Source organism: Misgurnus anguillicaudatus, chromosome 4 (genome assembly GCF_027580225.2).
Source record: "Misgurnus anguillicaudatus chromosome 4, ASM2758022v2, whole genome shotgun sequence".
Classification (NCBI taxonomy): domain Eukaryota; kingdom Metazoa; phylum Chordata; class Actinopteri; order Cypriniformes; family Cobitidae; genus Misgurnus; species Misgurnus anguillicaudatus.
Window position 1 is genome coordinate 10,628,807 of NC_073340.2, and position 27,733 is coordinate 10,656,539.

The 27,733-nt window shown below is 37.3% G+C and overlaps 1 protein-coding gene across 1 annotated transcript; it reads left to right on the forward strand.

Moving 5' to 3' along the window:
* Positions 1-27,409, forward strand: ppp1r9bb (protein phosphatase 1, regulatory subunit 9Bb). The gene is made up of 10 exons (XM_055175327.2): positions 1-1,871; positions 14,764-14,896; positions 15,199-15,319; positions 15,403-15,507; positions 20,326-20,461; positions 23,514-23,657; positions 23,786-23,839; positions 23,968-24,197; positions 25,357-25,447; positions 26,998-27,409. The coding sequence occupies exons 1-10, from the start codon at positions 486-488 to the stop codon at positions 27,037-27,039; spliced, it is 2,442 nt and encodes an 813-aa protein (XP_055031302.2). The 5' UTR covers positions 1-485; the 3' UTR covers positions 27,040-27,409.
* Positions 27,410-27,733: the final 324 nt, after the last annotated feature.

Sequence of the window (27,733 nt, forward strand, 5' to 3'; positions counted from 1 at the left end):
CTCATAAAAATCAATGTGTTGAGATGGTGCGAAATGAGACGCGCTCTATGACCCTGTATCTCTACCGCGCTGATGCTGCTGCAGCATCACTGCCAACGACAGAAATCTGCAGCTGAGAAAATCAAGAGATCAAAATGACGCGGATTATAGACGCACAATCTGTCGTGAAAATCCAGGGCGCACTGCTGTTCTAGTTTCTCTTTCACGAATGCGTCCGTGATTTATCGGCATTTTCACAGACCGCGCGCGAGGATGCCGTGGACAGATGATGCGCTGCAGCTGCCATGATGCTGATGGAGACTCCACAAGCCTTCATGGCCATTCGATCGCTATTCTCTTCTGCATTTTCTAGGGCGCATTATTAATCATTTTTATTCGTTGCCAGTTAATTGCAAACCGAAAGGTATGTTCATTGCATAGGAGGTGCTGGGGTCAACGACACAGTGATGCTGTTATTGCACAGCCTCGGAGAAGCCTAACAGACCATGATGAAGACCGAATCCTCATCCTCCTCTAAGCCAGCGAGCACCACCGCGCTCCGCAGCCCCTCTCCACACCGCAACGCGTACGAAGCGGCAGGGATTCAGGCGTTGAAGCCGGCGACTGATATTTTAAATAATGGCGACGCTCGGGATGGCAAGCCGAAGCCCACCAGTCGCGGTCGCACGTACGGCTCAAACGTGCACCGCATCAAGAACATGTTCATGCAGATGGGCGCATCCTCACCCACCGAGGCCGAAGAGCCGCAGAGGGCGAACGGCGACGGTAAATGTGTGCGTCTCAGCCTCCCTCGTGCTGGCAGTCTGAACGAGAACGTGGACCACAGCGCGCTCCTTAAACTGGGATCCAGCGTCTCCGAGCGCGTCAACCGTTTTGATAACAAAACGGACGCGTCGCCCCGGTACTCCAAGCTGCAGGAGACGAGGAAGATCTTCGAGCAACAGAATCTGGAAAGCCAAGCGGCTTCCACTCGGGTGTTACTAAAGAAGGAACGCGCCGGTGGACTGCACGACGCGTCGCGTTTAGATGTGGTGGCTCGCTTTAACGGCAGCACGGAGTCGTTGGATAGCCTGGACGCGATTGGCGGCACCAGCGAGGCCGTGTCTCCTACCGTCAGCCAGCTCAGCGCGGTGTTCGAGCGGGCCGCGGAGTTACGCAACAACCTGCACCGGCTGTCCAACACACCTCCGCTCCCTCTGCGCGGGGTCACCGGCCGGGTCGGTTCGCTCAACTCAAAGGTCATCACTAAACGGGTACGCACGTTTCCTCTGGGGTCAAACAGGGAGGATGAGGTTAACCAACAGCACCAGGTGGAACAAGATGGGAGTTTAAACAGCCTCAACGGAGCCTCTGAGGATCAGGACAGTATCAAACCTGTGCACAAAGAGTCCTCAAAGGATAGTGAGATAAATGAATCCAGTGCCATTGAGTCCAAACCCCTTGATAAGACAGAAGAAGTCACTGCCACGAAGGCCAAAGGTACTCTTGTTACAGCTGGTGTCTGTACATCTTTGGAAAATGGAGACATTGCTTCCAATGGAGAGGTGCTGCTGAAGAGAGACGCTGGGATCGCAGACACTAGAAAGGCAGAGGATGCTCTTGTAGGACATGAACGTCCATCAGTGGGAGTCTGTAAGAAGGATGATGATGATGATGGCACTGTGAAGGAGGATTACTCTACGGCTGATTTGGTGGATATCAGTGCCTACAGCGCAGTGGGGGAAGACTCTGGTGGTAGTCAGATCGAGGATGAGGAGGACGAAGAGGAGACATATGAGCCAGAGTCAAGCTGCTCTGAGGTTCCTGGATTACCTGTGGAGGAGGAGCCGCCCCCAAGCAGGAAGATTAAATTCAGTTGTTCACCCATTAAGGTGAGATCTGTTGCAAAATAAATTAAGAAATATCTTAGTATTTAGTATGTTAGGAGCACACACAGGATTTTATGCGAATCCTGATGTTTCAGTATAATCTGAGAATTTTATTTGAGACCTAATCATTTCTTAATTTATCAGTATTTAAATTAAAACTATTTTCAGGTCTATTTTATGCTTTGTTTGTTTTAAGGTTTTTATGGTTGTGTGTGTTGGTGTGAGTAAGTGAATGAGCTTCATACATTTTACAACACTGCAACTGTGATGGTACGACTAAATGAGTTAAATACAACGGCTTATACAATAATCCAAACTGCCAGTTCGTCTTAGCATCCAAGCATGTTTTCCTCCCTCTCTTCGATTAAGTGTGACAAACCAGGACAAATCCAGACCTGACATCAGCTGCTGAGGTAACAAGTATACCTCACATAGACAGTCACTGCTTCCAGAATCATCTACACACGATTTTGCGATGCTATAGAAGAACCATTTCTGGCTGAATTTTTAACATCTGAAGAATCTTTCTGTTTAACAAAAGTTTCTTTGTAGTGAAAAAGATTTTTTAGATTTTCAAAACGTATAAGAAACAATTCTATTAAGAACCTTTGAATGAATGGTTTGAGGAACCAAAAATGTTGCATGGCTGTGAAGAACCTTTTAAGCACATTTATTTTTACTGTTTTTACTATTATATGTACTTTTTATAATATAGTATAGTCAAAAGCATGCATTCAGTTCATTATGCAAAAAAAAACTAGCTGAGTGAGAAGTTCCCAGATGGTTTACAGCTCCTGCCGAGATTTCTCAATATGTTTTGGATAGACATATTTTTCTATCCTATGAAGCCATGGGAAAGAGCCTCCGAATGTAAAAAGTCTAGCAGCTTTTTTAAAGTGTACTAAGTGATAAAGGTAGCAATATATGTTTTCCTCATGGACAACACCAGAGTAAAAAACAAACAGGTCACTTGAAAATGAAAACATGGTGGATATAGTATGTCTGGAACATATGCATACTGTACCCAAAATTATTATGTAGAACATATTGGGGTGGTTTATTTTAGGCTTATTTTAGTCCCAGACTAAAATGCATGTGAAGTCGGAGCCGATGGTGTAGTGGGCAGCGCTCCGACATGTGGTGCTTTCGCACTTTCGGCTACCCGAGTTCGATTCCTAGCTCGTGGACTTTTGCCGATCCCATACCCCTCTCTCCTCCCTGTACTTTACTGTCTTTTCCTTAAAGGGGAGGTTTAATGCTATTTCATGCATTCTGACTTATTAACACAGTTTAAGAGTTGTAGTCGTCATGCTAAACATAAGCAAAGTGTCGAAAAAGCAGTTGAGTATTTCTAAGCCAAACTCACGCCTCCTTTTTCCTACAAGTTTTTTTCAAATGGGGGTATCCGTTACGACTGATTGACCCCATATTCCTTTTATGGGCCTTTACCCCCCGAAAAGCATGCCTGCCCTGCACGTCAAGTGAGAGCGCAAATGCGCATTAGCATTGCTCCGTTGAGTAAAAGTCACCGGTATCACTGCACAGCACGCGACAACTTTGTTTTAGCAAGATAGTTCGACAAAAGAAGTGTGTTTTTGGATGTAAGGAGAAGAAAACCTTATTTAGCTTTCCCTGTCGTAAGACAACAGTGGATGCAGTTCGTTGTTCCCGGACAGCAACGTAATGGCGAATGAGTTTGTTTGTTCCCTGGCTGTATTTCGGAGAGGACTGCTTTACAAACAAGGCTCAGTTTGACGCCGGATTTTCCACTTTTTTACAACTATTGGAGCGGTCAAAACTTTAAAAAGACCCCGTTTAGGAGTCACAACCACAGGCCTAAGTAAATCAAAATCTCACCTGTTTTGTTTGCAATCGCGCATTTGTGCATGTAATGTAAACTTTGTACTGCATTTACAACATTTACACCTTTTAAAACAGGCAAATGCAGTTAAAAACTGGATTATGTTGCTTTTTTATTAAAATAGCGGATAAACAAGCAAGGATTAATTACCTGATAGAGACGTCCTGCTGTAATCGCTGCTGCTATTGTAGCTGTTCGTCCATTACTGACTTAGTATGCGATTCTGGATCATATTTATAATAAAAGGCTGGTTAAAAAGCTGCGCATACTCGTAACTCTTCAGCTCCGGCTACCGCACGCCTTCAAGAGTTTGACCTTTTACGCCAAAAATCGGAAAGGCTGTTTTTTTTTATGAATCTGACTCTTTGGACATATGAATGATGAAATACTACTCTATATATAAGCAAGATTAACATTAGATTGGCAAAAACGTCTTGTGTTATGTCAGCTTTAATCACTTTTAAGTAAAAGGCAAAAATGGCCAAATATATATATTCCATTCCGCTGATCTCCGGGTCTGGCTGTACCACTTTTAGCATAGCTTAGCATAATCCATTGAATCTGATTAGACCATTAGCATCACGCTCAAAAAAGACCAAAGAGTTTCGATATTTGTCCTATTTAAAACTTGACTCTTCTGTAGATACATTGTGTACTAAGACTGACAGAGAATAAAAAGTTGAGATTTTCTAGGCCGATATGGCTAGGAACTATACTCTCATTCTAGCGTAATGACTTTGCTTGCCGTAATATGGCTGCAGCAGGCGCAATGATATTACGATCTGCCCGAAAATAGTCTCCTACTATTGAAATTTACCAAGTGTACGATTTTAACAGCATACCAGCAAGACCAGCATATGTTGTGTTTTTACAGCAGGGACCTAATCCTGGATTAATCTAAAACCTGTCAGGAAACCACCCCATTGTGTTAATGGTCGATAAGGTAATCGATGATTAATCGAATTCAGTTGGTATTGTCACAGTATGTGAATTTATATGCAGGGACTGTGTCTGACCTGTTTATGATTCGCATGTATCATCAGCATGTTGTTATATCTATATTCTTTTTTCTTCAAACGTCGACTTGTAACATCAGCTGTAGCTTTATGTAACTTTAACTGACATTTACCTCATGTCCAATAAAATGCTCTTTACCAAAAAAAGGAGAATGTGGTGTAAAATGACTGAGTTTCACTGGGAGAACCCTAGCAGTGACATATATTTTTTTGTTTTTAAACCATAGATGCGGAAAATCACACTATATTTGCATAGTGTTGTGAATATAGCAATCTTACTGTCTTACTATGGACAATAAATACTCACTGTTAGACTTTTTATTGTATATATGCGGTAACTCACTGGCAACGTAATACTGTAACTGCCCCATTAGAGTTCCGTAACTGTACATGTTTTTACAGTATGATGCCTTTACCGCAGTTCCATTTTACAGTTCATACCCTTACTGTAACCTAGTTTTAAAAAAATGTAGTGTCTTGAAGGGGAATCTAACCCAGGTCGCCCATGTCGTAGGTCTGTAACACTACCACAGTGCCACAGAGTCACTTAATAAAAGTTACTCGCAACACTCCCCAAGTAGCTTCACTGCTAAAAGGACAACAAATAAAATAATTTTCATTTCATAGATATATTTTATTTTTCCATTTTATATTCTTTTATAACACTGTTTTATTCAACTACAGTAGCCCTACTGCTGTTGTTTTACAGCACTCTACTGCAAATTCAAAACATACAGTAAATCACTGTAAATTAAATGTTAGTACACTGTAAAAAATAGGTATTATAGGTATTACTGGCAACTAGCTGCCAGTAACTTACTGTAGATTTTACATTTATGTTATTTACTAGCAACAGTTTGTTCAAAGTTAAATGAACATGAAACATTTTCAGGCTTTATCTTCTACAGTAAGTTACTGGCAACCAGCTGCATAATTACAGCTAATTTTTTACAGTATACCCATAATGCAATGCATATTACAGTACACTGTAAAAAATTTGCTGTAATTTTGCAGCTGGTTGCCAGTACCTTACTGTAGAAGATAAAGTCTAAAAATGTTTCATGTTTATTTAACTTTGAACAAACTGTTGCTAGTAAATAACATAAATGTAAAATCTACAGTAAGTTACTGGCAGCTAGTTGCCAGTAATACCAAGTAATACTGTAATTTCTACAGAAATTTTTTACAGTGTACTGAACTGGTAAAGAAAATGATGGTATTTTACTGGCATTTTGTGGTAATTAACTGTAGAAATTACAGTTAAAGGCGGAGTCCACGATGTTTGAAAAACGCTTTGGAAAAGGAGACGGGCCGACTACCAAAACACACTTATAGCCAATCAGCAGTAAGGAGCGTGTCTAATAACCGTCATCCTTGCCGGGTTACGTGTGTGTGGGGCGGGTCTATCAACAGAAGGTCCAGATTCTATTGGGGTAGGGGCGTGTTTGTTTAGGTGATTCAACATTGGCTTTCAAACATCGTGGACTCCGCCTTTAAGTCTAACAGTATGAAACTCTCAGACAAAAGCATTTCCCGCCTTTCCACCTTGCTCATGAGAAGCATCAAGTACTCAGATTTTTCTTGCTTCATTCCACAATGTTAAAATAGGATTTACTGCTAATGCCTTAGCACTGTGTGTTTACAATTGTGTTAGCATGTTATTCTCAGTCAGTTGCACTGGGAGTATTTATTTTAACCTGGTGCGTTATCTCCCTCGGTTCGGTTCATTAAGGCATATGTGAAAACGGCAATTGCGTTTGGATCTGCACCAAAACAACCACTCATAGACCACCTGAATGATGGTGGTCTCAGCCGATTGCAAATGAACTCTGGAGCGGTTACCAAAAAAAAACACACAATAATCCCGCAAAGCTGCTGTCTGTCAATCCTGAAGGACAATTTTGAGCAGAATCACGGAAAATAAACAGATGCACTCTGACCAATTAAAGGAGAGTTTACTCGCACGTGACTTGTATTAACAAAGCCTGGTTAGTTTAGAAATATTGCCTTGTGAATGCAATCCGAACTAATATGAAATTGCAACATTGTAGCCATTAAACCCCTGGTTTCGGAACAAAGCAATTGATCTCCACGTCTAAAAACACCCTTAAAACGTAGTTGCTATTTCATCTGGCCCACAGGTTCAAATACCAGGCAGCAAACATATACCCTGTAGATTAAAAATATACCCTGAATGCACTTTAAGTTGCTTTGGATTAAAGTGTCTGCCAAAATGTCAGCTGTTCCTAATCTGGAGTGTTTGTATGGTGTGTATGTGTGCGTTTCTGGCTGATATGTGAGATCATAGAGAGGCTGCAGACTGAGCAGACACAGCATTCAGTCTCGGCCAAGTTACCACTGCCTTTGTGTTGGTCAGTAAGTGGCCGTGTCATTATCTCTCTCTCTCTCTCTCTTTCTGTGGCTATTTTACATTCATTCTCATTCGTGGACAGAATTTGGGACAGTGTTTCTCTCTAAATGAATTTAACAGCTCTCAGTCAAACACAAGGCCTGTTGTGTTGGCCGGGGTGTTGGGTCTTTATTAAACCTCTCTCTATCGTTCTCTCTCTCTTTTTAGACTGGAGAGCTGACCTAAGAGGAAGATCTCACACTATCCACTTTGTTCTTGTTTTCTTCTCACTGCTCCTCTTTCAGTTGCTCAGTTTTCTTTCTCTCTGTCCTTCATCAACCTATATTCATTTTTTGACATTCCCATTGAGTTCATCTGCTATTCTTATCGATTTTCTTTTATGTTTATTTCTAACTTTTGAGTTTTATTCCTTTTTTCTCTTTCTCTGTTTGCATTTTCCCCTCTCTCTCTCTCTCCGTCTCTCTCAGTGGTTTGGCACTGGCAGTGCTTATAAATAGTGGTATTGTCCTTGTAACAGACAGTGCCCCTTGCGAGGCGTTTGGGGGCCAAATAGAAACTTCCATCGTTTTTTCATTAACTCTCTGTTCCGGTCTTTCTCTCTCTCAGACACACATACACAACGTCATGGCATATATCACATTTGAACATATGAAGGCACTAATTAGTGTGTATAGCATCTGTTGCCAGATCCTTCATTATGATCTATTTTTTTGGTGTTGTCATTACCAGATGTGTAAAACCGTTTTTTTTTTACAACACCATTTAAACATTTTGTAGTAGGTGAAGTAACATCTTGATCATATTTCTTCTCAAATTTAAAAGCAACAAATTAAGTAATTGTATTTTGCATAACAAAAATTGGGTTATATTGTGACAGTATTTTCATAGCAATTAAGCGCAATACCTATATTTATGAATGTGATATTTAAATAATTTATAAATAATAATTTAAATCACTACAAATACATTCAACACAATAGATAGTACTACTAGGGTGTTAATTCTTTACTTTAAAGGGGACATATCATGAAAATCTGACTATAGTGCTATAATTGGGTCCCCATTGCTTTTATCAACCTAGAAAATGTGATCAACCCCGTAACTTAGTTTTGGTTAACTATTCTCTGCAAGCATGTGAAAAAATAGGTCATTGAAATTTGGCTCCTCTTGTGATGTCAGAAGGGGATAATACTGTCCCTCAATCTGCACTATAAAACCACGGCACTGCCATTTAGTACAGAGATCAGCTCATTTGCATTTAGCAGGACACACCCAAAACGGCATATTTTTGCTCACACCTATACAAAGTGGCAATTTTAACATGTTATAATAAATTATTTATATGATATTTTGAGCAAAAATTTCACATATGCACTCATGATACCAAAGATTTATTTAACATTTTAAAAAGTCTTGTGCCATGGCCCCTTTAATAAAAATGTTTTATCTTTTTTATAAATTTAAAGCTCCCGTTCTGTCTGTGATTTTGAAGCTTTGATTGTGTTTATAGTATATATTTAGAATATAGAATATATTTTCACACAATTTACTTATCTGTATAGCGCTGTTTTCACTGTCCTCAAAACAGGCTGATGTCTTCCATGTTATGTGAAGTCCCTCCTTCAGAAATACGTATCGATTTTTGATTGTGTAGTTTGTTTAGTGTGCTGTGATTCGATAGCAGCTTAGCTTAGCAGAGCCGTTTGAGCCAAAGCTGGTGACTGACGTATTCCTGTGGGCGGAGTTTAGTAAACGAACTGTTTTACTGACGTCTAACAGCAGGAAATAGAGGGCTGTAGTCCAAACCGGCCGTTCGTTGTAGGCTTTTAAAGAGGAATTCTATTGAAGAAAATACATTGCCTGGCAGTGAACTTTGAACTTTATCATTTTATTTATGCTATTATAGCAACATTACACACTAACTAGGGTTTAAAAAATGGTATCAGGAAGAACGTGACCTTTAAATAATTTATTGATGTTGAGCTTAAAAGGTATAAATGCCAGGTTTTGCAAGATTTGCTTGTAAACGTGTGATTCTTGCATTTCATTTGTCTTTCACCGTCTCTGACATCTCTCTCTGTCTCTGTCAGTCAGTGATGTTTATTGTGTTTTGGATGACAACGGGAAAGAAGAGAGTCTTGAGTTATCACTGCAGACAGTTGACAGAAATATCAGGAGCAGACAGACAGCACAACTGTCTGAGAGTGAGACGGATGGGAAGCACCACACACACCTCAGCTGCTGTGAGACAGTCGGGGAAGGTCGGCTGTACTCACAGCAAGGTGGATCTGTCCTACTTTACACTCCGCTAACCTGAGAACGGCTGCATTTACAAGTCAAACCAGCGTTTGATCATGCATGTGCCGTTTTCATCATATATAATGAGAGCGGATTGAGGTTTATTTATAAAAAGTGCATATTAATCATATTTGAACTCCCAGTGCATCAGGATGAAATCGCTACATAGTTTTACACCATTTAAGGCTCAGCAGGATGCTGCATTGCTTTATCTGCATGTAATATACTATATTTTACATATTTTTCTCTAAGTTTTGTTGGCTATATCAGTGTCATTTTCAAACTATGCCATACATATTATTATTAGATTAGATTAGATTTAACTTTATTGTCATTACACAAGTACAAGGCAACGAAATGCAGTTTAGATCTAACCAGAAGTGCAAAAGCAGTATAAAAAGTGCAGGATATCAGCATTTGCATTGGTGCAGGATTAATAGTATGGAAATCATTTACTGTGGGTGTGTACTATGAACATAATATACAGAAATTTACAATGGATATGTACATATTAAATTTAACTAAACTGTAGTGAAATAATACAAGTAGTCCGGTAGTGCAAATGAACAGAGTACATAAATAGACAGTCCAGTAGTGTATGAAACGGTCCAGTAGTGCAAATATGAAATTGGTACTTTGCAAGTAATAAAAAAATTATACATTGCCACAGGGGGTATGCAACATTTAACATTAACATTGTTTAAAACTTTTTGTTGAAGTTATTTAATCTTGGCTTGAACAGTACTGTATGAGGACCTCTAAACTATATCAGGGGACTCATTTTTAGCCATTAACACTAATTCACACATACGAAACATTCAAAGCTTTCATTTTAAAGTGGTTATTCATTGCAGCCCCAAATGGCTGCATGTTCAACATCGTATAGTGAAAGATCTGTGGTGTATTTTGAGACAATTCAATTTTATTTATATAGCGCTTTTTACAATTGGTAATTGTTTCCAAGCAGATTTACATTAATAAAAGCAAGGAAAAACACAGAAAAATCGACAGATAGCATAACATAATACAGAAAGCATAAGCAGCAGAATTTGCTGCGGCTATGAATCAACATTATAAGCGAGCGTATTACTAATGTAACGTATAGAAGAGCGTGCTAAGTTAAGCCAATGAATGCTGACTCCCCGGCTTCAAAAATCCCCTAGGAGAAAAACCCCCGACTTTTTTTAGCCGGGAGAAAAAAGTCCTAGGAGGAAAAACCCTTGGGAGATTCTCACTCCCTAAGGCTTCAAAATCTGAAGCATGTTCAAACGGCTTCAGCGTCAGTATGAAGATGCGAAGGGTGCCCCTATGCGTCACTATATCGATGAAATGGGAACTCCGTTGCTTTCATGCTAATCCCTCAGCGTCGGATATAGACGAAAGGGAATCCCGGAAGGTGATGCCATCACATTATGCGCCGATCGGCAGGATCATGCCGCTTCTGGACGGTAACAACTAAATTTTTGTTCCAAATTTTTTACCATTGTCGCTTGGGGTTGGTTAGAACGACTTTCTGTTACATAAAATTACATCCTAACCCAAACCCAACTCTAACCCTAACCCCAAACGACAATGGTTTAAAAATCAGAAGACAAAAAGAATAAACCAATACAGACATCCTAACCCAAACCCGAACTCTAACCCTAACCCCAAGCAACAGTGGCTTAAAAATCTGAAGACAAAAAGTATAAACAGACTGACATCCAAACCCCAAGTCTAACCCCAACCCCAAGCGACAATTGGTTTAAAAATTGGAAAAAAATTGAGTAGTTTTCGTCCAGAAGCGGCATGATCCTGCCGATCATCGCATAACGTGATGGCATCACCTTCCGGGATTCCCTTTCGTTTATATCCGACGCTGAGGGATTAGCATGAAAGCAACGGAGTTCCCATTTCGTCGATATAGTGACGCATAGGGGCACCCTTCGCGTCTTCATACTGACGCTGAAGGCTTGGGAAGTGAGAATGTGTTGGATATATATATACTGTATATATGTAAATGAGTAAGGAGATCAGGAATTTTAGTAATTATTTTATGTCATTCCTTATACCTTTAATACCTTCATACCTAACAACTAAGACTTATCCTTATAGACTATTGAAGGTTGGAGAGTTTGGTCAGAGGATGACTGTTCCTGACCATCTGTTTTAAGATGTGACCTACTCAACTGGAGACCCCCCCCCAATCCCGTGTTTGTGTCCACCGGGCAAAACAGAAAAACCCATCCATACTAAATCATGTGTCTGGTCTTAGGTGGGTTATGTGATGCATCATGGGGTGTTTTTCTAATGGGGAAGAAGTGTGCAGGTGGGATTGATTTAGTTTTCTGGTGTTTTAGACATAAGACTGCCTATGTATTGTTCTAAAATGGCACATTAAAGTCAACAAAAACAAGATGTTTACCTCTAATTTCTGAGTCAATCAAGATTTTTAATGAGAAAAAATGTAGGGTGGGACTCAACTGGTTGGATTTTTACTAAGCTTTCCTTTTTTTGTAGTAGGCCTAACCATGTTTTTGGCATATTGATTACTATTTGCAAAATCACTATTTTACTACTATGGTTTAACAGTGGCTGTCACAAAACCATGGTTATTTTGTAGTAGCCATGTTCTTGGTCTTAACTAACTACAATTTTGTAAGGGTTCTTGGGATTTCATTCTCTGTGAAAGATTCTCCCTTATTATATGAATTTTGACTTCAAAAACATTACAAGAAGAGATGTTTCATTTTTACTTTATGATATGTGACAGTTTGGAGTTTGGATCACAACACCCTGAATTATCAACAACCCGAATACAAATTAGATCATGAAAGGATCATAGTACAGGAAGTACAGTACATGAAAGTACTTTACATGCTGTGGTCATGTAGAGGATTGCACATTTACAGAATTGATACATTTAGAACAGGCTTTTGTTTAAGAAGGTGTCAGATGAAAGTGTGGAAAGCATAAAAGGTTACCATGGAGACAAGTCTAAAAGACATGACAGATCCTTTCAGCTGTCAGCACCATTACTGGAGTTAAAAGCAAAGAAAGACAAGAGAAATAGAAGAGAGAGAGAGAGAGATAAATGTGCACATGTGAAGTACAGATCTGCACCCTAACCCTAACCTAACCCTGCTTTCAGATGGAGCGGCATTTACTACACAAGGCCATAGTTCACTGACAAACTGGGCAATTTCGCATTCATTATTGCAGGTGATACATAAGTTTTGGTTTCCATATTTAACCCCACCGGTCAGTTAGTTATTATGAAGCGTGACACTATTATGACGCGTGACGGAAGAGGTAGGGTTATCCTGTATTTGTATTCAGGTAACACTTTACTTGAAGGGGTGTTTATAAGACTGACATGACACCTTCATAATCATGACATGACGTGTCATGAACATAAAGGAGATTTTATGACAACTGTCATTAAGTGTCATTTGTTTAATTATGTCATTTTTAATGCAAAGATGACATTTTGTTTGAATTTTCTTTGTTATGACAACTTGACATAAACCAATGCATTATAACTTGTCATAAATCTGTCATAAACATGACATAGCAGAATAACTATCAAACTTAAGACACTACCTAACTTTATGGATTAACATTACATTAAAATCTAATTTAAATATCATTAAGTGTTAATATACTATCAAATAATTTCAAATACCTTAAATAACAAAAATGTAACAGACACGAAAAGTATTATATTTAACTTTATGTATGTGCACAATACATAAAAAAAGCCAAAAACTAACAAAACATTGAATCAATTTAATTTAATGTAATTAACTTTGCAGCGATACGGACACAGCGCTGCATGGCTTAACCCATTATTGTACTGTTTTCATTTAATTTTGGGTGAATCGGTCTTCAAATGCAATAAAATATAATTTTATCAATTTTAATTGTTATTATTATTATTATTAAATTATTGATTTTATTTGTTAAACAAATGGCAGAAACTTAAAAAACCCCATTATGAACTGAAAAATATTTATTATTCTATTATAAAACTATTTGACAGAGTATTAACACTTAATGGCATTTTAATGACAAATTATATTTGTACCACTGTAGTTGAGGTCAAGAAAAATATTCATGACGCTGTTATAAAACTATTTGACAGAGTAGTAACACTTAATGACATTTTAATGATAAATTATATTTGTACCACTGTAGTCGAGGTCAAGAAAAATATTCATGATGCTGTTATAAAACTATATGACAGAGTATTAACACTTAATGGCATTTTAATGACAAATTATATTTGTACCACTGTAGTCGAGGTCAAGAAAAATATTCATGACGCTGTTATAAAACTATTTAACAGAGTATTAACACTTAATGACTTTTTAATGATAAATTATATTTGTATCACTGTAGTTGAGGTCAAGAAAAATATTAATGACGCAGTTATAAAACTATATGACCGAGTATTAACACTTAATAACATTTTAATGACAAATTTGTATCACTGGTAAAAAGTGGTCAGTTATATTGTCTTGATAATGTCAAGCTGTCATGACAAGTTATGATGTATTGGTTTATGTCAAGTTGTCATAATAAAGACATCTCAAACAATGTCATCTTTGCATTAAAAATGACATAATTGAACGAATGACACTTAATAACAGTTGTCATAAACATGCATAAAATCTCCTTCATGTTCATAGCACATGTCATGTCATGATTATGAATGTGTCATGTCATCTTGAATGAACACCCCTTCAAGTAAAGTGTTACCAATTTTTTTATTATTGTGATAAGTATTCAGAGTGCAGATGTTAACCGATCAAAATCCTCGAGGCACATCAGTCATTTTGTGTATTTGGGTTTGTTGACATTGGGTTTGCTGACATGTCTTTGGAGGGCGCGTTTTTGCAGAGGGCAAATCAGCAAGACGTCTTAAATAGCCGCTTATGGCAGCTTTGAAAATGTGCCCTGCTGTGCTCACATTAAAAAAGATTATATAAAACTTACATTGAAGCCACAAGAGCAGATTTAATGTGGGTTCACCTGCTCTGCCCACACAGCTTGCCTTTCAACAGAGTTAGCACCACATTCAATGCATCGTGCCAAAAGCAGTCGAGTGTTCTTCTGGTAACCCGAGGGCTGCTTTAAATCACATTACATTGTGTTAGCTAAAAACTGGTTTATGGTTTTTAGTGCATTCGACTTTAGGAAAGCAAATAAAACATGGTTAGTGGTGGATACAGAAGGTGGCCCGATGAAAAGTGATAAAAAACATTTTTACATTATCAACACAAACAATATCATGCTGATCTTCTATAACCATAAATGTTTGTTCATGAAGAGGAGAAGATGCTCAACATGTGCTCTTCAACATTTAAGGTTTACACAACTTACTCCAATGAGGACTATGATAGAAGGAACGATGATGTGGATCCCATGGCCGCTTCTGCTGAATATGAGCTGGAGAAACGTGTGGAAAGGCTGGACCTGTTCCCCGCTGAACTGGAAAAAGGTTTGAAATATAAAGTTGGGAGGATGGTGGGAAGACTTATGAATGAATGATGCATGGCAATAGGGGGAATCCCAATATTTAAGGATCAATAAGACTAACAGGAGCATGGCAGTGTTTAATCTACATTAATGTTTACTGAAAAGTGACAACAAAAATGGAGTATTTAGCATCACATATTTGAATTCAATGCCATTCATACATATTTAGCTGTAGCCCAAACTGTGACCCAAAGTGTTTAGTTTTGGAGACGCTCTATGTCGTTGTGTTAAAGTTTGCATCCATCTTGTGTTGACTTTCAACAGACAATGAAGGTTTGGGTATCAGCATTATTGGGATGGGTGCTGGAGCTGACATGGGTCTGGAGAAGCTTGGTATATTTGTAAAGACTGTCACAGAGGGAGGGGCGGCTCATCGGGATGGCAGGTAAAAATCACACACACAGGCTTATCTTTTGATTTGATGACTGAATCTCATTATTCAGTCTGGTTCTCCTCTGTTTCACGCAGGATTCAGGTGAATGATTTGATCGTGGAGGTAGATGGAACAAGCCTGGTCGGTGTAACACAAAGTTTTGCTGCCTCGGTTTTAAGAAACACATCTGGCACTGTCAGGTAACCTTAAATGGATAAAAACCACAAGTTGCTTTATTTGTAGTTTAGTTTCATTTAAGTCCCATTTCCAAAACTTGTTATATCATCGACTTTACATTAGCTACATTCCAAGTACAGGGGTATGGGTTACCATACAATGGCAAATACGTCACTTTCACTCCACTTTTACTTCAATACCGTTCGTCATTTGTTCTTTTCAAAGCACCAGTATATCTTAGTTGTGTTTGTTAGAAATGGAAATATAAAAATTTCCATCCAAGCCAAAATCTCTTGAATGTGCATCACCTCATAATTATAACTTCTGAACTGGTACGAGTTTCCCTGAAGGCAGCAATAAACACTAAAGTAATTAAAGGCTTTACTTCTGACTCCGCCCCATTACAGCTTTATTTTTACACCTTTATTTTGAGCACCATTGCTTTTGCACTTTAGGCGTTGTGTGAAAACAGGCCAGGCTGCACAGTGACTTACACTTGTGTCTTATTTCAGATGCAACTTTGATTGTAGCTGTATAGTTTATTTCTACTAAAAATCTAAATCAGCCCATGCTTTACTCACCCTCAAGCCATTCTAGGTGTATATGACTTTCTTATTATTATTAAATATTAAAGGGGACATTTCACAAGACTTTTTTAAGATGTCAAAAAAATCTTTGGTTTTCCTAGAGTACGTATGTGAACTTTTAGCTCAAAATATCATATAGATAATTTATTATAGCATGTTAAAATTGCCACTTTGTAGGTGTGAGAAAAAATGTGCCCTATTTGGGTGTGTCCTATGAAATGGAAATGAGCTGATCTCTGCACTAAATGACGTGTCGTGGTTGGATAGTGCAGATTAAGGGGCGTTATTATCCCCTTCTGACATCACAAGGGGAGCCAAATTTCAGTGACCTATTTTTTCACATGCTTGTAGAGAATGGTTTACCAAAACTAAAGGGCTGTCCACACGGAGACGCGTATCACTGTATACATATAAATTTGTTATCGTATTGGCGTTTCATCCACACGGATCCGGCCTTTTGGGAGACTGAATCCGCTATTTTTTTGAAACCGGGTCCTAAAGTGGATAAATCTGAAACCGACACCCTTGCGGTTTCGTCTGTACAGCCAATCCGTATATTTTGTGAAACGAAAACGTCATCACGTCACGTGTCGGAAGCGTCACACGTAACAGAAACAACAATAACGGCGGACTACGTGATTGTGTTTGTGCTACAGAAGCTACTAAAGCCTACTAGCTTTATTACAGCAAAATCTATTGCTTCTGTGCAATTGTGGTGACCAACAAGCGATAATGGACAACACCATACGTTGGTTATGCGCATGCTCAAAGTCTTCTTCTCCGTGTATAGTGTCCCAGACAGCAGACGACTCTGGGCTGAATCCGCACCGGATCAGCGCCAGAGCTGTTGACTTCGGCACAGATCCGGAGCGGATCCGGCCCAGAGTCGTCTGCTGTCTGGGGTATATCTGTGGTAGAATTACAGCGCCCCATACTGGTCCGGCATATATACTACACCGCTTTCAGTCGGTTTCAGTGGTTTCGTGTTTACGGATTATTTTTTTAGAGCAAGGAAAAAAATATTCGGATAGGGAATGCACCGCCTTCGTGTGGACATAGCCTAAGTTACTGGGTTGATCTTTATCACATATTCTAGGTTGATAGAGACCCAATTATAGCACTTAAACATGGAAAAAGTCAGATTTTTATGATGTGTCCCCTTTAAATCATATCTTTTCAGCTTTATAATAGCATTGGATAGTGCCCCATTTTTAAAGCTCCTCAAAGCGCCCCATCCATTAAAAAACAAATCCATATCGTTATTAAATCTCTTCAGGTGATGCAATGGGTTTTTGTAAGGAAATAAAATATTTATATTTCAGGCATTTTAAACTATGGTTGCCATACGTGTGTTCACATGAGACTTGAGGTGAGGTGGAAGGTTGACCTCCTCCGACCCTGCATTGCAAAAAACATCACTTCACCAAGACATTTTAATAACTGTATGGATTATCTTTTGATAGATGAATGAGCTTTTTGGGGCTTTAAAATGGGGCACTATCCAATGCCATTATAAGGCTAAAAATTATATTATTTTAAGGGGACATATCATAAAAATCTGACCTTTTCATGTATAAGTGCTATAATTTAGGTTATATCAACCTAAAAAAATGTGAAAAAGATTAACCCAGTAACTTAGTTTTGGTAAACATTTCTCTGCAAGCATGTGAAAAAATAAGTAATTGAAATCTGTATCTCCTTGTGATGTCAGAAGGGGATAATACCGCCCCTTAATTTGCACTATCCAACCATGGCACTGCCATTGTGTGTCAGTGCAGAGATCAGCTCATTTGCACTTAAAATTTGCACACCCAAAAATGACACATTTTGCTCACACCTACAAAGTGGCAATTTTAACATTTTAGAATAAATTATCTATATGATATTTTGAGCTAAAACTTCACATATGTACTCTAGGGGCACCAAAGATTTATCTGACATCTTAAAAGTCTTGTGAAATGTGCCTCCTTTAATATAACTCTGACTGTGTTTGGCTGAAAAAAGAAAGCCATATACACCTAGGATCACTTAAGGGTGAGTAATATATGGGCTGTGAACTATTCCTTTAAGGAATAAAGTTTAGATAAGGAAAAACAATATCTTTTCAAATGGCTTCATAAGAAATTTAATATGCACGCTTGCACACATGTAGCGGTTGGGTTCCCCGCTCTTTTTCCTCATGCATTCATCATTCAGCAAATTGAGTTAAGTGTGACAGCTGTAATTATGATGTGTTACAAAGCTTGTATTTAGAGGGGAAGAATACTAGATCGTATTATGACAGACGATTGTTTTTTAGGGGGGAAGCAGAACAAGGAGAGGCTATTTGAATACAGACACACTGTGTGGACCAGACACGCACAGCGTAGGATCAGACAAGAGGAATGAAATAGAGGAGGGATAAATACAGAGGAAAGACAAAGAGGGATTTATGAGAGCCTTATCAAAAGCAAAGAAATAATAGTACATCAGTACAATATTGCCCTAGGCGACCATGTTTACTTCGCCTCCGGGCAGTTATTTCAGTCATGCCTAAAGTCCTATCTACTTGAATGGGGAAAGACAGAAATCTCTAAATCACAATTAAACCACCAGTTATATTTGGCAAACCCACAGCCAATGAGTAACTACAGCAAATCTCATTAAAGTAAATGTAAAGTGGGCATTTACTGTACGTAATAGGACTTAAAGGCACCGTATCAAAGAAAGGAAAAATTCATTCTAAAGGTCTGAGACTAACGCTTTAGATTACAGCCCGGAAAGTACTGGGTAAGTACAGTGAATTTACAGTGTATGTTTCTGTTATTATAGTTTACTTATGAAGTATGTACGTGTAATTATAAGGGAACAATTTATAATATTTGGGAAATAAAGGTGTAACAACCAGGAAAAATACAAATAATATATGCAGTAAAGTACTGCGTAAGTACAGCGAATTTACAGCATACATTTCTGTAATTATAGTGTACTTCTAAAGTACATACATGTAATTTTAAGGGAACAATTTATAATATTTTGGAAACAAAGGGGTAACAAGTGCCACTTTAATTTACAGCCTGTAGATGTTGTATTTACTCTTTAACTACGTGAAACAAGGGGGTAACAATTGCCACTTTAATTTACAGCCCGCAGATGTTGTATTTACTCTTTAAAGGCTCTCTAAGCGAATAATGTGCAACGTCACTTCCTGTTGATGTTTGAACTGTTTTCAAACAAACGGAGCGTAGCTAAGGCCTCCCCCTCCCTCTCCCGTCCGTGCTTTCATGAACGCGCCCAACCCCCACCCCCAAATCCTTCTTGTCGTTTATTGGCTGGAACACTTTGTTATGTTTTGTTGTGCTAGGTTTGGCCACTATGTTGATATTGCCGTTTGTCGAGCCTGAGCTGTCTACAGAGATCGCGTTTTTTACAGTTTGATCAGCGGACAGGCAGCAAGCAGATAGTGAGAAGATGTTTGCTGTATGTAACAAAAAATGTTTTATGGTCTAAAACGCATCAATTCGCTTAGAGCGCCTTTAACTACGTGAAACAAGGGGGTAACAAGTGCCACTTTAATTTACAGCCCGCAGATGTTGTATTTACTCTGTAACTACGTGAAACAAGGGGGTAAAAATTTGTTGTTTCCATAATAACACAGAGATAGGTGGATTCTGCGACAACGCATTTAGTGTGTCGTCCCAGAATCAACACTAATGTGATGTTTTTAACACATTAGTTCTAAGAGTGTAGTTCTAGTTTTGCTTGCTTTGTTTTCACCATAGTTGCCTTGCCTATTTTTAATTTTGCTTGATGACCCAACACATTCCTGTACTCTTTTTCTTTCTTAAGGTAAGTAACCTTTATTGAAAATTCTAAATAAATTGTATCGTACTAATAAATAGCATAAACACATTAACTGAATTTCAAGTTTTGTTGTTTAGTAATCTAAAATACTTACTGAATATATCACTTGCACCTTTCCTGGTTGTTACCGCTTTGTTCCCCAAATATTGTAAATTGTTCCCTTATGGTTACACGTACGTGCTTCATGGGTGTACTCTAATTGCAGAGGCATGCGCTGTGGGTTTGCTGTACTTACGCAGTACTTTACGGGCTGTAATCTAAAGCGTTACCGAACATTTTTGTGATAAACTAATATAGAGATGCTATGTTACTAACATCAAACAGCTGCACCAACATAATAGGGCAGAAATGAAATGATAAACAATTAAATGTCTCTTTTTAAATAAGAATGATAAATATTCCTGTTTTCAGGTTTATAATTGGCAGAGAGAAACCAGGAGAGCAGAGTGAAGTGGCTCAACTCATCCAGCAAACCCTTGAACAGGAGCGTTGGCAGAGAGAGATGATGGAACAACGATACAATAACTACATGGGGGATGAAGAAGAGGTGCGTAAGCATACATTTTAAATGAGTCATATCGCAATACAATGTGCTTATATGGTTGAAGATTTAAAGAAAACATAATTTTTTTACATACTGTACATTATTATTGCTCTTCTCTGTCCGGTCATGTTGACATTTATATGTGACCCATGCTGGCAAAATGAGTCGCAGTGCGGACCGGCTAATTTTTAGCTAGATGCAAAAGAAAGGATAAATGTACATTTTCGTCGAAATTGAGGTTTTCATAAAAATAAGAACATTAAGCCCTCGTCTAGCGTTCTCAATGCTCTAAATAGTCTTTAAAAATTTAAAACAATCTTTATTTGTATGTTTTCTGAGAGGTGTACTGTCCTAAATGCTTTATCTAATACAAAGATGTGTCCATCCACATGCGTGTAACATTCTGGTTTTGGTTTTAAAACATGAAGGAATTAGAAAAAGTGCAGGATTTGCTTGATGTTAAAAGAGTTATTAAGAGAGATAAGACATGTAAACTATCTTCATTGTGCTGACTGAGAGATCTGAAGCATGCACACAGGGGTGATTCTCGCGAAATTAGACTTATCAGGTGTCATGAAACATTTTGATAAAAAAATAAATGCAAAGTAAGAGTATCAAAATAAGAAGCATACAGTTATAAACATATTTCATGTACTTTTTTGCACATGATTTCAAATGATATCATACAAACCAATTTTGTTGTTTTTTCCACATTTAAGGGGGAAATTTTCATTACCGCAACGTGTCCATGATTTTGGTTAATATAAAAAATAAAATATAAAAAATAAAAAGCTTCAGTGCATGTTATACTATAAACATTTACAGTAAAGAAACATGTGGTATTTGGTGATCATTGGTATATATAGAGACAATATAAGGAATATAAATGTGTCCAAGAAAAATTGTCATTTAAAAAAAATGTTGGAGGGGTTATAATTGTCTGTGAGCAGTTCTTATTTTTTCTTTACAGATAAAAGTTGAAATTTTGTTCGTCATAGTACCTAGACAACTTTTTAGTTCTCTTTACCGAAACATGAGTTTGTAAATGCATATAATTAATGTAATTTCGTGTTGCTGTAATGATCATTTTTTATAATGATAGTCTAAAAAATGTAAATAATTCTATAGGAAATATTTTTTAAATCCTCTAAAAAAATGGTTATATTAAGTTCAGAACTTAATCTTATATGTGCAAAAAAAAGTTGGCTTCAAGTTTTTTTTTAATTCTGATGCTGGACACGGATTTCACGAGAATGCTGATATATACACAGAATTACAGTTTTAAAAATATCTGTTTTGACAAGAAATCACGCAGATATAATCTGTTATGTTTTAAGAGAATGTTTGGTTGACTGTTTTTGGTTAACAAAAAATATCTGATGTGTAACATTATATTAGATCCTTGCATTACAGTAGACCTTAAAGCAGTCTGTCTTAATGTAAAACCAACAATAAAAGAAAGTAAACATATTGAAGTTGAACATATATATTTTCCTATAGTATTGTATTATGCTAAATATAGTTTTACCAGTGATTTTACGGTATGGATGTGGTGACTTTGCTTTTAAAACCTCAAAAATCCTATATCGATTTTTCTCAAAATTGACTCTGCTGAGTTTGTTATTTTGTACATTTAAGATATAAGAGGTGGAAATGTGCACTTTTATCACAAGTTAAATTTTAAAAAGATCGAGGCCATAACTCATGGAAGGAAAAATGTAATATTTTTGCATTAGCAAAGAAACACACAGCATCTTCACGACATGGGGGTGCAGCAACAATACAGCAATAACTGAAACCACACCTTCTTTCTTTACGTATTTTGGCGGCATTATTCCAATATTTCCTCACAGTTACGTAGATACGTGGGGCCGTGTCTGATCGAATTGTTTCAGGTCTCTTTTGGATAAATCTTTTGTGCCAAATTCACTTTTACAAGGTGTTTGGACATACATTTGTTTACGCAGTGTGTGAACACAACCATCCTACAATGAAACAATCCACCCACTACTTTTTTTTAAATTCCCACTAAACCAAAGCAGACTCATTCGACATGCTATTTTTTTTCTTATCAATGTGATGTCACACTGATAAAGCCCTGCCCACAGCCAAAGACTGACAGTCTTGCATCACCATAGATTCCACCCTCAGTGGGTGGTACACTGTCTGCCATATCTCAATAGTGTTGTCTCAGACTGTATTCACATGAATCAGATCTATTTTAACTAAAGGGCCATCAATGTCTCTTCTGGTAAGGGGTGAAGAGCTGAAGCTCATTTGCATTTAAAGGTACATACCAAAACAAATTGCTTTGGCTCCCACCCAAATAGGTGCATTTTGTACATGCTGTAATAAATAATCTGTAGGGAAATTTGGGCTGAAACTTTACAGACATATATTACATCTTGTAAAAAAAGACATAATAGGCGCCCATTAAAGCTGTTTTTAAAATAATTGCTTTACAGAACATACAAAATACCAAGTACCCTTTAATCTTATTTAGTCTTAAAGGTGCTCTAAGCGAATTCACGTGTTTTAGACCATAAAACATTTTTTGTTACATACAGCAAACATCTCCTCACTATCTGCTTGCTACCTGACCGCTGATCAAACTGTAAAAAAACGCGATCTCTGTAGACAGCTCCAGTAGACAGCTCCAGGCTCCACAAACGGCAATAACAACACAGTGGCCAAACCTAGCACCACGAAACAAAACAAAGTGTTCCAGCCAATAAACGACAAGAAGGATTTGGGGGTGTGGGTTAGGCGCGTTCATGAAAACACATAAGGGAGGGGGAGGAGTTAGCTACGCTCCGTTTGTTTGAAAACAGTTTAAACATCAACAAAAAGTGACGTCACACAGATTCGCTTAGAGCACCTTTAACAATATTAGAATTTTGCTTTGTAACAAAAATGATCCGGTACTGGCGCTGCACAATGATAAATATAAGCTCAATAAAGAAATTAACATGACTTTTGTGCAGTCAGTATCCAGGACTGACATTTTTTCATTAGATTTAGTATTTGTTAAGGTTAAGAGTCTTCTGTTTTTTAGGGTGGTGATTACGGCACTGATGAAGAGGATGAGATGAGCCCCACATACCCAAGTGCCATAGAGGTGTTTGACCTGGCCGAGAATGAGGACATGTTGTCACCTGTGGAAGTGGACCCTGAGAAACTTACTCATAAATATAAAGAGGTAAGATATGGTTCTTAGATTCGTGCAGTAAAGTTTAACTTATGCGTTTAACAAATGCGATCAAAAAATGCCCTGCTTCCACCTATATGTAGTTGTATTGTCTAACTTGTGTTCATCTTTCAACACAGTTGCAGATTAAACATGCTGTGACTCAGGCTGAGATCCAGCAGCTCAAGCGGAAGGTAGAATGACTTTTTTCCCACCAAACAGATTAAAAAAATGATAATAATATATACAAATAATCTCACTTAATTATTGTATGACAAAAATGTGAGAATGTAATTGTCTTTGTTTGTTTCTATGTGTGAAGTTGAATCATGCTGAACAGGAGAAGCAGCGCTGGCGTGTGGAGAAGGCCCAGATGGAGCGTAACATGCAAGAGAACCGGGAGCGCATGGAGAAGCTGGAGGGATACTGGATGGAGGCTCAGAGTCTGTGCCAGGCTGTGGACGAGCACCTGAAAGAAACACAGGCTCAGTATCAGGCTCTGGAGCGAAAATACAGCAAAGCCAAACGTCTTATTAAAGAATATCAGCAAAAGGAGAAAAATTCTGGGCTCTTATTGGCTGTTTGTCCAATTTGGTCCAAGTCCATTTCAAATTTTTTTTTTTTATATTTTAGTTTTGTAATGAACAAAATTAATATGTGGACACAATTATATTTTTGTATTTAAAACAAATCGATCCATTTTATGCATTCGTCATAAGAATGATTACAGTTAAGTGACCCTAAACCTTTAAGTGAATTTATACTATTATATAGCAAACTCGTAAAGCACACTGTGTCAGTATGCATACTATGTTTAAGTACACGGTAAGTCATTTTAAACACAGTACCGTAGGCCTCCCCCCGAAAGAATTTGTGCCCCCCCCCAGTTTTTCTATCAGACATAAATTAAATTGGAGAGCTAAATTCGGTCATATACTTTGATATAACGATTCTGTTAATAATTTATACTGAAACTGAATTTATCCAATGACTGCAACTACCTAATCGCAAGCAAATAGCTTCAGTGCGCAAATTAAAAACGAACTAGCCTACTAGCCAACTCAGCGACAATATAATGAAATAATTTGACATTAGGTAACTGAGATAACAAAGTTCCTTTATGATTAAAAGGCTTATTAAGATTGCTAGATTTCTTCTTCCTTTATTTCTTTACACCATTCCAGCATATTTCAACTATATTCATGGCGAGAATCAGTTAATCCATATACAAGTTTTATTCAGACAAGTTGATCCATACATAGGTTGGGGGAGGGACAATTTGGCATTGTTAGGTGATTTAATAGGTAAAGTTGAATGTGTATACCTCCCATACAGGCAATAAAATAAATGAAAAGGTAGTGGAGCCCCCCCAAGGAATTAAAATGCCCCCTCCCCATTTATGCCATCCTGGTGCCGGGTCTGCAGTACCTGCATAAAGGGTTAAATGCCTTTGTTGCTCATGTCTCTGGATTTCACACTTTGAAGAGCCCAGCCAAAATAAGTGACGTCTGGGCTGTGTTTGGACGGCTATTTGACGTCATTTTTCAAACGCAAAATTACTTACTGGGCGATAAGCATTCTTTGAAGAGGTGTCTTCACCTTCACATCATTACTATAGGCATCAGATATTGATATACAAAGATATACAAATTTGATGGAATATTAAACTGATGTTTCAATCCGTGTATTTTGTGTGTCCTGTCACATGTAGGGAGATTGAGTTTCTAAAGAAAACAGCACAGCAGAACACCGTAGAAGAAACGGAGGCTTTACATAAAGAAGAAACAGAACTTCAAGACAAGGTATGTTTTTTTTTTTTTGTTGCAAATACCTTTTTTTGGTGCATCTCAATAAATTTTGTCATGGAAAAGTTCATTTATTTCAGTAATTCAACTCAAATTGTGGAACTTGTGTTTTGTTGTTGCACAAATCCTGGATCAACATGTTCATTAACCAGTAGTAGGGCAGTCATGATTATGAAATTTGGCTGACAGTTAATTCATTAATAGTTTGTGACGATCATGACAATTAATTGCCTGTTTTATTGCTTTGACTTTTAATTCTTATACATTCTTTTCTTTGTTAATGAAATAATTTTCACATATTGTTGTGTTTATTAAAATTAAATATTTTGCAAGGCAGTAAATATTAATACACATAACACATATTTTAAAGTAGTCTGATACTGTCGTTTATACAGGCGCTGCAGCTCTCCCTTGTGTTTTTTAGAGAGATGTGCAATCATTGCGGTGATCTGAAATCATCGCGATGAGGTCAAACAATCGCGATGAGACAATTATTTAATCGTGACAGCCCTATTAACCAGTCAGATTGCAGGATTGGATTAGGGTGTATGATAGATTTAGTATTGGATAAGGGGCTTTTAAAAAATTCTTCTCAAACTATAATTTGACACTATGGTTTGAGTTATGGGTATCTTTGATTAAAACGTTGATCCAGGACCAACAAATGTCGATCTAGCATCATGTCTTACTTTGTGAAATTATTATTACTATTATTAGAACTACGCTCACTGGAGGGAAACGTACTCGGCGATCCACTTTTGTGTCATTAAACGCTCGTTTTTTGGGGTCGACAGCTTATAAAAACGTATTTCTGTTTTTTTTAGCTTGTTAACTGGACACCCTGTCTCACAGGAGTTTTTAGGCATTATTCTGCTTTTTGTTATACGCAAGAAATGACAAGGAGGCAGCCTCATGTAATACAAAGTCAATGAAGACGGTTGGATTGTTTCCCCCCCTCCTCATTACATATTAGACACAGAAATGTAAAAATAAATATGTGTGAAAATAAATACTTGTAGAAATAAACAAATGTGAAAATAAACAAATGTAGAAATAAATAAATGTAAAAATATTAAATGTAAACATAAATACATAAATAAAAACATAAATGTAGAAATTAATAAAATAATAAATAAAAATATATAAATTAATGTGTCAAAATATTTTAAAACAAAATAAAGAAATAAAAGTTGCAATACTCGTTTGATTTTTTATCTTTCTTTGCATATTTATTTTTGTATTTATATGTTTATGTTTGTTTTACACATTTCTTTGTACATGTATTTATTTATTTATTTGCACTCCCAGTCCTCCATAGCCAAAATCATCACAATAAAAAAAAGACTTAAAGTACTTCACTCTGTGTGCATTGAATTTATTTAATACGCAAGTTCCACAATTTAAGTTGAAATACTGAAATAAATTAACTTTTCCATGACATTAAAATTTATTAAGATGCACATGCGCTGTAGTAGTGATTTTTTAAACTAAAAATAAATAATAAATACTTCATTACTTAAATGTGATAATACTGTCTCTATAAACAGGTAACAGATGTTGAGGAACTGAAGACGGTGGATCCATCGTAAAGTTCAACTGATATAATCGTAACTACTTCAGTGTAAATGTACCGGAACGGAGGAGAGAATCTATAATGTTGTTCATTTAGATATAGTCAGTAAACCCCACACATGTTAAAAGAGACGTTTTACAACCTCACAACATCATTTTAGGATTTTTATGGTTTTGTAGATTTCCATTTCCTTATTCTTAGTATTGTGAATACTTATTTTTCTCTACAGTATTTGCTCTTTGTATTAACCTTATATATGTATCTATAGATATACCGATTCGGTCATCATTGAAGGTTTTACCAAAGTTGTAGTAACCCAATCTAAACAACGAAACATGTATTTTACATTAACTACTTTTATGAATTCTGATCTTTCATTAACAAAACACCACAGTGGATTTTCTTTCAGCTTTTTCTTCAACTCCTGAAACTGGGACACATGGGCCTTGGTGCTGTACCTTAAGTCTTGTTATTGTTTCATTTTGTTTTGATCCTAATGTATTTCCAGGTTTTATGTGTGATGAAACAACGCCAGTATTATTTGTCTAAAACCATATGTTAACATGAAATAAGAAGCATCATTTCTGCTAAAGGGGTCGGGATGTCATTAACTGGGTAATGATAGACACATCACTACCTATAAGGATGAAGTATTACAGCTAATATTTTGTGTTTATTGAAAGATGCTTAGCTTAGCCTTATTTACTGTA